Source organism: Loxodonta africana, unplaced genomic scaffold (genome assembly GCF_030014295.1).
Source record: "Loxodonta africana isolate mLoxAfr1 unplaced genomic scaffold, mLoxAfr1.hap2 scaffold_897, whole genome shotgun sequence".
NCBI lineage: Eukaryota > Metazoa > Chordata > Mammalia > Proboscidea > Elephantidae > Loxodonta > Loxodonta africana.
Genome location: NW_026975644.1, coordinates 3,310 through 18,070, shown reverse-complemented (window position 1 = coordinate 18,070; position 14,761 = coordinate 3,310). Strand labels below are relative to the sequence as shown.

Sequence of the window (14,761 nt, the reverse complement as noted above, 5' to 3'; positions counted from 1 at the left end):
ATTTGACAAAGTCCAACACCCATTCATGATAAAAACTCTTACCAAAATAGGAATTGAAGGAAAATTCCTCAACATAATAAAGGGCATCTATGCAAAGCCAACAGCCAATATCACTCTAATTGGAGAGAGCCTGAAAGCATTTCCCTTGAGAACGGGAACCAAACAAGGATGCCCTTTATCACCGCTCTTATTCAACATCGTGTTGGAAGTCTTAGCCAGGGCAATTAGGCTAGACAAAGAAATAAACGGTATCCGGATTGGCAAGGAAGAAGTAAAGTTATCACTATTTGCAGATGACATGATTATATACACAGAAAACCCTAAAGAATCCTCCAGAAAACTACTGAAACTAATAGAAGAGTTTGGCAGAGTCTCAGGTTATAAAATAAACATACAAAAATCACTTGGATTCCTCTACATCAACAAAAAGAACACCGAAGAGGAAATAACCAAATCAATACCATTCACAGTAGCCCCCAAGAAGATAAGATACTTAGGAATAAATCTTACCAAGGATGTAAAAGACCTATACAAAGAAAACTACAAAGCTCTACTACAAGAAATTCAAAAGGACATAGTTAAGTGGAAAAACATACCCTGCTCATGGATAGGAAGACTTAACATAGTAAAAATGTCTATTCTACCAAAAGCCATCTATACATTTAATGCACTTCCGATCCAAATTCCAATGTCATATTTTAAGGAGATAGAGAAACAAATCACCAATTTCATATGGAAGGGAAAGAAGCCCCGGATAAGCAAAGCCCTACTGAAAAAGAAGAAGAAAGTGGGAGGCCTCACCTTACCTGACTTGAGAACCTATTATACAGCCACAGTAATCAAAACAGCCTGGTATTGGTACAACAACAGACACATAGACCAATGATACAGAATTGAGAACCCAGACATAGATCCATCCACGTATGAGCAGCTGATATTTGACAAAGGACCAGTGTCAATTAACTGGGGAAAAGATAGCCTTTTTAACAAATGGTGCTGGCATAACTGGATATCCCTTTGCAAAAAAATGAAACAGGACCCATACCTCACACCATGCACAAAAACTAACTCCAAGTGGATCAAAGACCTAAACATAAAGACTAAAACGATAAAGATCATGGAAGAAAAAATTGGGACAACCCTAGGAGCCCTAATACAAGGTATAAACAGAATACAAAACATTACCAAAAATGATGAAGAGAAACCCGATAACTGGGAGCTCCTAAAAATCAAACACCTATGCTCATCTAAAGACTTCTCCAAAAGAGTAAAAAGACCACCTACAGACTGGGAAAGAATTTTCAGCTATGACATCTCCGACCAGGGCCTGATCTCTAAAATCTACATGATTCTGTCAAAACTCAACCACAAAAAGACAAAGAACCCAATCAAGAAGTGGGCAAAGGATATGAACACACATTTCACTAAAGAAGATATTCAGACAGCCAACAGATACATGAGAAAATGCTCTCGATCATTAGCCATTAGAGAAATGCAAATTAAAACTTCGATGAGATTCCATCTCACACCTGCAAGGCTGGCATTAATCCAAAAAACACAAAATAATAAATGTTGGAGAGGCTGCGGAGAGATTGGAACTCTCATACACTGCTGGTGGGAATGTAAAATGGTACAACCACTTTGGATAGCTAACCCAGAAATCCCACTCCTAGGAATATACCCTAGAGATACAAGAGCCTTCATACAAACAGATACATGCACACCCATGTTTATTGCAGCTCTGTTTACAATAGCAAAAAGTTGGAAGCAACCACTGTGTCCATCAACGGATGAATGGGTAAATAAATTGTGGTATATTCACACAATGGAATACTACGCATCGATAAAGAACAGTGACGAATCTCTGAAACATTTCATAACATGGAGGAACCTGGAAGGCATTATGCCGAGCGAAATGAGTCAGAGGCAAAAGGACAAATATTGTATAAGACCACTATTATAAGATCTTGAGAAATAGTAAACCTGAGAAGAACACATACTTTTGTGTTTACGAGGGGGGGAGGGAGGGAGAGTGGGAGAGGTTTATTGATTAATCAGTAGATAAGAACTGCTTTAGGTGAAGGGAAAGACAACACTCAATACATGGAAGGTCAGCTCAATTGGACTGGACCAAAAGCAAAGAAGTTTCCGGGATAAAATGAATGCTTCAAAGGTCAGCGGAGCAAGTGCGGGGGTCTGGGGAACATGGTTTGCGGGGACTTCTAAGTCAATTGGCAAAATAATTCTATTATGAAATCATTCTGCATCCCACTTTGAAATGTGGCGTCTGGGGTCTTAAATGCTAACAAGCGGCCATCTAAGATGCAGCAATTGGTCTCAACCCACCTGGAGCAAAGGAAAATGAAGAACACCAAGGCCACACGACAACTAAGAGCCCAAGAGACAGAAAGGGCCACATGAACCAGAGACCTACATCATCCTGAGACCAGAAGAACTAGTTGGTGCCCGGCCACAATCGATGACTGCCCTGACAGGGAGCACAGCAGAGGACCCCTGAGGGAACAGGAGATCAGTGGGATACAGACCCCAAATTCTCATAAAAAGACCAAACTTAATGGTCTGACTGAGACTGGAGGAATCCCGGCGGCCATGCTCCCCAGAGCTTCAGTTGACACAGGACAGGAACCATCCCCGAAGACAACTCATCAGAAATGAAAAGGACTGGTCAGCGGGTGGGAGAGAGACGCTGATGAAGAGTGAGCTAATTATATCAGGTGGACACTTGAGATTGTGTTGGCAACTCTTGTCTGGAGGGGGGATGGGAGGATAGAGAGAGAGGGAAGCCGGCAAAATTGTCAAGAAAGGAGAGACTGAAAGGGCTGACTCAAGAGGGGGAGAGCAAGTGGGAGTAGGGAGTGAGATGTATGTAAACTTATATGTGACAGACTGATTGGATTTGTAAACGTTCACTTGAAGCTTAATAAAAGTTATTAAAAAAAAAAGATTCTAGTAGTTCTCAATCTTATTTGTTGGTTAAAAATTGATCTTATTCTTAAAAAACACAACCTTCTCACATTTATATATTTTAATCATAATAATATTTGGGCATAGTTCCCTATATTAAGGTAAAATAAAACATTCCTAGGGGAAATAAAAAAAATGCGTAAAATATTTAGTAAAAGTAGTTATCAGATATCATGTCTTAGTCCTTCCATATATACGGTCTGATTTTATTGGGGTAATGTATATTGTAATAGAATATGAATCAAAAATGTTGAACTAAATATTTTTTTCATGAACTTACAATTTAGGAGAAATAAATGTTTCATATTTTCCCTAATAGAAGGAGTGTCCATCTCACATAAATGATTTCATTAATAAGGGCAATATTTTCTTTGTTACCAGAATAGCAAAATATATTTAATTAATACTTACGAGTATATCATTTTTTGCTTCTAGTTTCCTTAAGAGGTTATTTCTTAAAGTGAGTAACTTTTAAAATTAATTATTATTATCATCAGCAGTAGATGAATTAGGGAGAATTATATGTATTTAAAACACTTGAAACACATTTAATTTAACATTTTAATTCAGAAAGAAATCTACAGCTGCAGCCTCAAGCAGTGAACACATCTTCAGATGAAGATATACCCATTATTTCAGGAGTTTGATATTCTTTACTAAATACTCTTCAAATTGAGTAATAGTCCTGAATTAAAACACAATATCAACATATTAATAGTTTATATTTACCCTTTTTGTCTTTGCTGTACTCACTTCTTTTTCTTTGATGGTGTTTGATTTTTTTTTTAATATTTAAATTGTGTAAGATGTATTCTATTTTTTAAACAGGAATTCGACTTGCTTTTGAAATAGCAAGTTCTCTTTATGTAGGAAATAGTCACTTAACCCCTGTGGGGCTATCTCTTCTCCTGGGTCATACCTAATTTGCTAACTAATTGCTCTCTTTGCAATTAAATTTGGTGAGTTTTTCCAAACAACTTTTGCATGATAGACCAGACTTTCTCTGTAGTCTCTGCATAGAATATTATTTCACACATTCTTTATTTCCAAAATACAATCAGAGCTCATGGATGTTCTGGGAAGACAAATATCCCTAACCACCCCTATATTACCTGCAAGACAATGTTCAAATTCCATATCTCTTGCCTGCTTAACTTTCTTGCTTTATTTCCGATAATTCTTTTGAATAGACTTTTTAGTAAATCGTGTCTCATTAATGTCATCTGAACATGTTCTGCTCATTTTCTTGTCATTAATGTGTACTGGTTTTGCTTTGTAGTGGTAGATATTTATGATCTTGGAGTAACTTTATGGAGATGCTGGTGGTGTAGCGGTTAAGAGCTATGGCTGCTAACCGAAAGGTTGGCAGTTCAAATCCACCAGGCACTCCTTGCAAACTCTGTGGGGCAGTTCTACTCTGTCCTATAGGGTTGCTATGAGTCAGAATCCACTTGATGGCAACAGGTTTGGATTTTTTTTTTTTGAGTAACTTTTAGGAAGACAAAGTCAATTCCGGCTTCCCAAAAGTAAGATCACTATATTTATACTATGATGTACTCTAGACAAATTGGAGCCCACTAATGGAAAAACTTAGGTTACAAACAGTCATTATAAACAAGGGGATGAGACTAAATATTATGTATAAAAATAGAAAATACAAAATTTCTCCTTCATTGCAACATTTAAGAATTTAACAGTTCCCAAATTTCACTCCACTACATGGTTTTTTGGGGGGAGAAATACATTAAGCCTAAACCTTGAATTTTTAGCCCCATATGATCACTTTGTGGGAGCCCTGGTGGTGCAGTGGTTAAGTGCTATGGCTATGAGTCGGAATTGACTCCACAGAAAAGGGCTTGTGTTTTTACGAATCCTTGGTGGTGTAGTGGTCACGTGCTACGGCTGCTAGCCAAAAAGTCAGTAGTTGGAATCCACCAGGTGCTTCGTGGGCAGCTCTGCTCTGTCCTGTGGGGTCACTGTGAGTCGGAATCAGCTTGAAGGCACTAGGTCATGATGACTTTACTTTTGGTTGTTTTGCCTCCATATCAATGTGCTCTTGTTTTTGTACCAATTTGCTGTTGTTTTTATGTCTGAGACACTGCTTGTCTTCACCGTGTCAGGAAGATCCTTCTGCAGCTTTGGTCCACAGGATTTTTCCTTAGCCGTGAGGTGGTACTCCCTCTCAATTCTTTCACTAGAATTATATTTGGAGGAGATAGGTATTCCCAATTTGTCTGACTTCCAGTCACTGGGACAAAGTATGCCCTCACCCATACTCCACTTCCAAATATTAAACACTAATTTACAGAACCAGGACTTGTGTTATTTTACTTCAAATAATGTGTTCCTATGTTCACCAAGGAAACACTGGTAGCGTAGTAGTCAAGTGCTACAGCTGCTAACCAAAGGGTTGGCAGTTCACATCCACCAGGCGCTCCTTGGAAACTCTATGGGGCAGTTCTACTCTGTCCTATAGGGTTGCTGTAAGTTGGAATTGACTCGATGGCATTGGGTTTATGTTCACCACTGGCTTTAGGGCTAACAGCCCTGATGGCACAATAGTTAAGCTCTTGGTTGCTAACTGAAAGGTTGGTAGTTCTAACTAACCTAGTGTCTCTGTGGGAGAAAAACCTGGCAATCTGCTTCCATAAAGATTACTGCTTAGAAAACCCTATGAGTCAGTTCTTCTCTGTCACATGGGGTCACTGTGTCTTCTTCGATGGCACTTAACAACAACAGTTATTGGATAGCAGGTGCCAATGGGGACCTTGGAACTGACTAACCTATTATGTAATACACCAAGTGTTGATCAGTAAGAGTGACTACCAGCCAACACTGATTCCTCTAGAGTCCCATGTTTTTACAGGAAAAGGATACCTAAATGCACCCTTTACAAATTCGAAGACAATGAGTAGACTATGACACAATCCTGTAGTCAGGAAATAGAAGGCGTACATTTTCTTTTCCCTTTTCCACACCTAATACCACTCCATCAATGGGAGAGGTTTTGCAAAGAACTCCTTGCTGAAGCTGGAAAATATTATTATCAACTGAAGCTTTGCTCATTTATAGAAGAAGAAGGTAAACAAGATATATTGCATGTAGTACATGCAACTGCCTCATATTCCTTTCTGACTTTACTGCTACTTCATATATTGATTCCTGCTTTCAACCTTTGTTGTTGTTGTTGTTAAGTGCTATCAAGTCGGTTCTGACACATAGTGACCCTATATACAACAGAATGAAACACTGCCCAGTCCTGAGCCATCCTTACAATCATTATGCTTGAGTTCATTGTTGCAGCCACTGTGTCAATCCATCTCATTTAGGGTCTTCCTCTTTTTTGCTGGCCCTGTACTTTGGCAAGCATGATGTCTTTCTCCAGGGACTGATCCCTCCTGACAATATGTCCAAAGTACGTAAGATGCAGTCTTTCCATCCTCGCTTCTAAGGAGCATTCTTGTTGTACTTCTTCCAAGACAGATTTGTTCGTTCTTTTGACAGTCAGCCTCTACTATGATTAAAAATCTATTTTGTATGCATGCCAAATTAATGGAGAAAAGATGGCGAGACTCACTTATTTTTTAATCTGCACTATTACCATTCCTGGAAACCCTGGCGGCGTAGTGGTTAAGAACTATAGCTACTAACCAAAAGGTCTGTAGTTCAAGTCCACGGGGTGCTCCTTGGAAACCCTATGGTGGCAGTTCTACTCTGTTTCTTAGAGTCACCATGAGTCGGAATTGACTCAATGGCAAGTTTGTTTTTTGAGTTTATTACCATTCCTAATGAGGATAGACTTTGTGAATAATGCTCATTGTCTGTTCATCAGCTTTCTCCCATGGGGAAGTGTATGCACGAGTGTTAAGAGTGTGGAATCTGGAGCCAAGTAAATAGATTCCAACTATATTTCACCACCAACTAGCTGGTTCTAATGCAAATGACTTAAAATCTCCAAATCAGTTTTTTATTTAAATTGTGGTTAATAAAACAGCACCAATTCCATGAGAATTGAATGGGTTATTCACTAAGGAAGCACTTGAGAGTAGTACCTGACAAGTAATAATCATTTTATAAGTATATTTGTTAGTGTTCCTTACTTTGTTGTTTACACTTTTATTGAATTTAGTGGTCCTATTCATCAACTTGTGTTCATTAAATGCTTAAACTCCTTGTTTTGTGTGTCTGATAAAAATATATACAGTCCAGCTGCACTTCTCCCACGTGTCAGTCAGTTTGTGGTACTCTGGGGGCTCGTATGTTGCTCTGATCCTGGAAGCTATGCCACGGATATTCAGATACCAGCAGGTTCACTCATGGTGGACAGGTTTCAGCTAAGATTCCAGACTAAGACAGACAAGGAAGAAGGACCTGCCAGTCTAATTCTGAAAATAGTTAGCCATTGAAAACATGAATAGCAGCAGAACATTGTCTGATGTAGTGCTGGAAGATGAGATCCCTAAGTTGGAAGGCACTCAAAATAAGACTGGGGAAGAACAGCCTCTGCAAAGAGGAGTTGACCTTAATGCCATGGATGGAGTCAAGCTTTCAGCACCTTCATTTGCTGATGTGGCACAACTCAAAATGAAAAGAAACAGCTGCAAATACACATTAATAATCACAACATGCAAGGTACGAAGTATGAATTTAGGAAAATTGGAAATTGTCAAAAATGACATGGAACACATAAACATCGATGTCTTAGGCATTAGTGAGCTGAAATGGACTGGTATTGGCCATTTTGAATCAGACAATCATATGGTCTACTATGCTGAAAATGACAAATTGAAGAGGAATGGCATTGCATTCATTGTCAAAAAGAATATTTCAAGATCTATCCTGAAGTACAACCTTGTCAGTGATAGGATAATATCCATATACCTACAAGGAAGACCAGTTAATACGACTATTATTCAAATTTATGCACCAGCCACTAAGGACAAAGATGAAGACATTAAAGATTTTTACCAACTTCTGCAGTCTGAAATTGACCAAACATGCAATGAGGATGCATTGATAATTACTGGTTATTGGAATGAGAAAGTTGGAAACAAAGAAGAAGGGTCAGTAGTTGGAAAATATGGCCTCAGTGATAGAAATGATACCAGAGATCACATAACTGAATTTTGCAAGACCAAAGACTTCTTCATGGCAAATACATTTTTTCACCAACATAAACGATGACTATACATGTGCTTCTCCAAATGGGTTACAACAGGATCAAGCTAACTATATCTGTGGAATGAGATGATGGGAAAGTTCAATATCATCAGTCAGCACAAGGCCAGGGGCCAACTGTGGAACAGACCATCGATTGCTCATATGTTAGTTTCAAGTTGAAACTGAAGAAAATTAGAAGAAGTCACGAGAGCCAAAGTATGACCTTGAGTATATCCCACCTGAATCTGGAGACCATCTCAAGAATAGATTTAATGTGTTGAACACTAATGACCAAAGACCAGACGAGTTGTGGAATGACATCAAGGACATCATACATAAAGAAAGCAAGAGGCCACAAAAACCACAGGAGAGAAAAAAAAAGACCAAAGGGATGTCAGAAGAGAGACTCTGGAACTTACACTTGAACATCAAGTAAAACCAAAAAAGCCAAACCCGTTGCCACTGAATTGATTCTGACTCATAGTGACCCTATAGGACAGAGTAGAACTGCCCCACAGAGTTTCCTGGGAGTGCCTGGTGGATCCCAACTGCCAACCTTTTGGTTACCAGCTATAACACTTAACCACTATCCAACAGGGTATCCTGAACGTTGAGTCGCTAAAGCAAAAGGAAGAAACGATGAAGTGAAGGAGCTGAACAGAAGATTTCAAAAGGCAGCTAAAGAAGACAAAGTAAAGTATTAGAATGACATGTGAAAAGGCCCGGAGGTAGAAAAACAAAAGAGAAGAACATGCTTGGCATTTCTCAAGCTAAAAGAAATGAAGAAAAAAATTCAAGCTTTCAGCTGCAATATTGAAGGATTCTATGAGGATAATATTAAACAATGCAGGAAGCATCAAAAGAAGATAGAAGGAATACACAAAGTCGCTATGCCAAAAATAATTGGTCGACATCCAAACATTTCAGGAGGTACCATATGAGCAGGTACCGATGATACTGAAAGAAGTCCAAGCTGCCCTGAAGACATTGGCAAAAAACAAGACTCCAGGAATTGACAGAATATCAGTTGAGACGTTTCAACAAACGGATGCAGCACTAGAAGTGCTCACTCCTCTATGCCAAGAAATTTGGAAGAAAGCTAGCTACCTGGTAGACTGAATGGAAGAGCTCCATACTTAAGCCTATTCTCAAGAAAGATGGTCCAACTGAATATAGATATCATCAAACAAGATCATTAATATCACACACAAGTAAAATTTTGTTGAAGGCTATTCAAAACTGGCTGCAGCAGTATATTGTCAGAAATTCCAGGCAGATTCAGAAGAGGGCATCAAATCAGGGACATCATTGCTGATGTCAGATGGATCTTGGCTGAAAGTAGGGAATACCAGAAAGATGTTTACCTGTGTTTTATTGACTATGCAAAGGCATGCAACCGTGTGGATCATATCAAATTATGGATAACATTGCAAAGAATGAGAATTCCAGAGCATCTAATTGGGCTTCTGCGGAACTTGTACATAGATCAAGAGGCAGTTGTTCAAACAGAACAAGGGGGATACCGAGTGGTTTAAAGCCAGGAAAGGTGTGTATCAGGGATGTGTCCTTTCGCTGTATCAATCTAATCTGTATGCTGAGCAAAAAGTCTGAGAAACTGGACTATATGAGGAAGAACGGGGTATAGGATTGAAGGAAGACTCATTAACAACCTGCATTATGCAGATGGCACAACCTTGCTTGCTGAAAATAAAGAGGGCTTGAAGCACTTATGAAGATCAAAGACCACAGCCTTCAGTATGGTTTATACCTTGACACAAAGGAAAAAAAAAAATCCTCACAACTGTAGCAATAAGCAACATCATGATAAGTGGAGAGAAGATTGAAGTTGTCAAGGATTTCATTTTACTTGGATTCAAAATCCACACCCATAAAAGCAGCAGTCAAGAAATCAAAAAACATATTTTACAGGGCAAATCTGCTGCAAAAAACCTCTTTAAAGGGTTGAAAATCAAAGATGTCATCTTGAAGACTAAGATGTCCCTGACCCAAGTCATGGTGTTTTCAATCCCTTCCCATGCATGTGAAAGCTGGGTGATGAGTAAGACCAAAGAAAAATTGACACCTTTGGATTGTGGTGTTAGAGAAAAATATTGAATATGCCGTGGACTTCCAAAAGAATGTACAAATCCGTCTTGGAGGAAGTAATACCAGAACGCTCCTTAGAAGGATGGCGAGATTTCCTCTCACATGCACTGGACACGTGATCAGGAGTGACTGGTCCCTGGAGGAGGACAGCATGCTTGGTAAAGTAGAGGGTCAGTGAATAAGAGGAAGACTGTGAATGAGATGGATTGACCCAGTGACTGCAACAATGGGCACAAGCATAAAAATGATTGTGAGGGTGGCACAGGACCAATGTTATTCTGTTGTACATAGGTTTCCTATGAGTCAGAAATGATTAGATGGCACCTAACAACAACAACTATAAAAATATATATATACCTATTTTTTTATATATATACACACACATATGTACACATGCATACAAATATAATCAAATATCATGAAAATTACCATTTACAACTGATAATATTTTTAATATAAAATATATACATTATATATTATGTACTATATATTATTTATTGTGTATTATATATTATCTATCATATAACATGTTATATATAAATATACATATATGTGTGTGTATGTGTGTATACAGTTGGTCTTCTATATCTGTGGGTTAACCAGCCACAGATTCAAACAACCTTGGATTGAAAATATCCAGAAAAAAAAACAAGTTCCAAAAAGAAAACTTGAATTTACTGCTGGCTGAGCACTACACTGAATCCATGCTAACCAAACGATGTGTAAGCATATCCTCACATAGCCTCCCACCATTTCACAGGTCCTCAGGCCCTCTCCAACACTCGTTTGAGGATGTTCACCTTCCATCTTGTCATTATTCTCTAAACACTATAGTACTGTATAACAACTATTTACATAGCATTTACTAGGTTGTGTTAGGTACTATAAGTAATCTACAGATGATTTAAAGTATATGAGAAGTATAAAATGGATTGAAGCATGCTCAGATTTTGTATCAATGAAGAACCTGAAAAGATTCCCCCATGGATACCAAGGATGACTATATATATAAATAAAATAAAATAGCATCGTAGAATCCAGCACACCATGGCACAATATGTTTCCCATTTCATCTGATTCTTGTTTCAAGGCTAGGTTTACAATTTTAAGTGATTTAAAAACTCGAAAGGGTCGTTACCACAGCCATCACCCTCTACAATATTGTTCTGAAGAGTGTGCATTTTTAATTATTTCTTAAGTGTTCTTTATAAAAAAACAAACAAAAACCTTGCTGTCAAGTTGAATCAGACTCATAACAACTCTGTAGGACACAGTAGAACTGCCCCATAGGGTTTCCAAGAAGTGGCTGGTACATTCAGACTGCTGACATATTCTCTACAGAAAATCTTAAGCATGTTTATGAATTTCCATTGTAACGGGAATAATTCAAATTTCTATCCAGGAACTGAAAACTGCTGTATAACTTTTCACCTGCCTTTATTTCCAACCTCATCTGGTAACACATTTTTTCCCCAGGCAATCAGTTCTTTATGTTTTAAGAATGTAAACCTTAGTGGTCTTCCTTTGCTTTTACGACTGCCTAGAATGTTCTTTACATAGTTACTACTTCTAACTATTTACAACTCAGTTCAAATGTACTTCCTCAAGGAGGCCTTTTCAGGTTTATCACAGAGATTATATTACTGTTGTTATTGCATCAAGCACTACCCTGAATCTATGTGAATGAAGTGATGTGTAGGCATACCCTGCTGTAGCCTTCTGCCATTTCACAGGTCCTCAGTCTCTCCCCAGCACTCATGGTTTGAGCCTTTCTCCAACGGTATCTTGTCATTATTTCCTAAACTATACTGTATAAGACCTATTCATACATTTGCGTTGTTTTTGGTATCATAAGTATTCTAGAAATGATTTAAAGTATACTGGAGTTTGGGCATAGATTACATGAAACTACTATGCCATTTTACATAAGAGACTTGAGCATTCATGGATTTTGATATTCATGGGAGTCCTGGAACCAATCCCCAGTGGATACCAAGGGATCAGTCTATAGTTTTAGATAAGGCATATTGCCAACCTGGTTTTTTAAAATGGGTGTCACAACTGTGTGGACACTCACGGAAATGAATGATATGTTTTACACTAAGTGAAATATTATACATTAAAAAAAAAAAATTATACATTACACGCGACTAAATCAGCACTTGCAAAAGGTCTTATCAAATAATGAAATTATAGAATTACTAATGGAATGATTTTCTATCAGCTGACACATATTACTTACATAACTTGAGCAGGAAGGCCCGACATTACAAGTGATTTTTCATTTGGAAATAATTGGTATAATATAGAAGACAAGGTATACATATACTGAAATTGGACTGAAAATATGTGAGAAAACAATTCTTATACATTTAACTCATACTTTAATGAAGTTAATTATTTGCATAGCAATTTTCTCAGTGCAATTATAACATCCTTGTTCCTTAGACTATATATCATGGGATTAAACATAGGAGTTAGGATAGAATAGAAAAGAGAAAGCATTTTGTCAGTTCCCTCTGAGTCTCTAGTGTTGGGTCTTAAGTATGTAATAATGGCTGATCCAAAGAATAACACCACAACCATAAGATGAGATGAGCAGGTAGAGAAGGCTTTGGCTTGGCCTGTGGCTGATGGCAGCTTCAGGATGATGGAGATGATTTTACTGTAGGAGCCAAGTATCAACAGAAATGGAACCTTGATAAATAACACAGAAACTATGTAGACCAACATCTCATTTACAAAGGTGTCCCCACAAGCCAACTTGAGTATTGGGGGAATGTCACAGAAGAAGTGGTTAATTTGGTTAGATCCACAAAAAGGCAAAGAGAAAATCTGATAAGTCCGCCCTATCATAACTGGAATTCCTATGGTCCAGGACCCAGTCACCAACTGAATGCAGACCCTGTGGTTCATGACTAGAGGGTAGTTCAGGGGGTTACAAATGGCCACATAGTGGTCATAGGCCATCACTGCCAGGAGCAAACACTCTGTACCTCCAAACATAAGGACAAAACACATCTGTGTAGCACAGGCAACTAAAGACATTATTCTTCTCTGGGTCCCTAGATTCATCAGCATTCTGGGGAGAGTAGCTGATACATAGCAGATTTCCAAGAAGGAAAAATTTGCTAGGAAAAAATACATAGGGCTCTGGAGAGCGGGATCCATTTTTGTTATTAGAAATATGGTGCCATTGCTCATCAGGATAATGATATAGATGATTAAAAATAATCCAAAAAGAAACCAGTGGAGATGGGGCATGTCAGCAAAGCCCAAGAGAACGAATGCCATCAGTTCTGTTAGATTTTCTTCTGGTGTTTTTTCTTGATGATTCATCTGTGGAAAAGGTAAATTCACTTGTGCATTTCCTTTACCTTCCTGTATCTCTTTACGTATGTCCCACAACCTCCTATTAAATTGCAGAAAAAGAATTCTCCTCAAATTTATTTTAAGATAATTTCACTACACTTTCAGAGCACAGCTCAGGATAAATCAAGTGGTTAAGAGCTTGGAGGCTAACCAAAAGTTTGTCAGTTGGAATATACCAGCCACTCCTTGGAAGTCCTATGGGGCAGTTCTACTCCGTCCTACAGGGTCTCTATGAGCTGGAGCTGATTCAACAGCACCTAACAACAACAACGACAACTTACATTACTCAGTAAAGGTATACTGAAGAAGTTGGCAACTGCTGGAGATGGACCCTCAGCTTTGCCATCTAATCTCACTTTAAATTAATTACACATCTTGACAATCCTATTGTACTCCTCTATGTGTTTTCTCAAACTTCTCAAACACTGTATCATAAACTATCTTCTAACATGAATTTTCAACTGCCTGTTTCATTGCTTCATTCCCCTTTCACTTGATGATTTTAAGCATATAGGTTACTATTACACAGTTCATATTATATAGTTTAGAAGAAAATTGAGGGAATATTTTGTTTTACATAATGGAATAAAACAAGTATCTTTCTGTAGGATATAAAATGGGTAAGATAAGAAAATTGTATTTAGGGAAATTAGCCTGGGTTCATTGACTCAGATATAAAGAATATTTGTGGTCACACTGGAAAAACAGAGGTAGCATGCAGGGTATTTTTTACCTGTATGTATGTGTGTGGGACAGGAGGAGGAAAGATATTGACCATTATGTTATACCCACTGTCCTGTGTGCACCCACCATTATTTTCATTGTTACTCAAAAAGTTAACTCTTCAGATAACTTTATTTTGGAACTCACTTTTCTTTAGGTATAGATATTGAGACTTACTAAGTGTGGATAATTTGACCAATTGCACATAGGTTTTGTGACTGCAAGTCAGTATCTTTTTTTTTTTTTCCAATAGTCTTGAGTTTGGCTCCTATCTCCATGGTTAATTACCTGTGTGGTATTAAGCAATTATTTAAAGTTTCTAAGATTTACTTGTTGGTGAGAATTAAATGAAATAAAATTGGTAAAATTTATCAGCTACCTCCCAATTTTAAACTGTTTACTTATTAGTTATTTT

The 14,761-nt window shown here is 38.0% G+C and overlaps 1 protein-coding gene across 1 annotated transcript; it reads right to left on the bottom strand.

Moving 5' to 3' along the window:
* Positions 1-12,496: 12,496 nt before the first annotated feature.
* Positions 12,497-13,663, bottom strand: LOC100669825 (olfactory receptor 10AG1-like; the record flags this gene model as incomplete). The annotated part of the gene is made up of 1 exon (XM_010602406.3): positions 12,497-13,663. A coding segment is annotated over one exon (1,015 nt), but the record flags the coding sequence as incomplete, so codon positions are not given.
* Between the last annotated feature and the right edge of the window lie 1,098 nt (positions 13,664-14,761).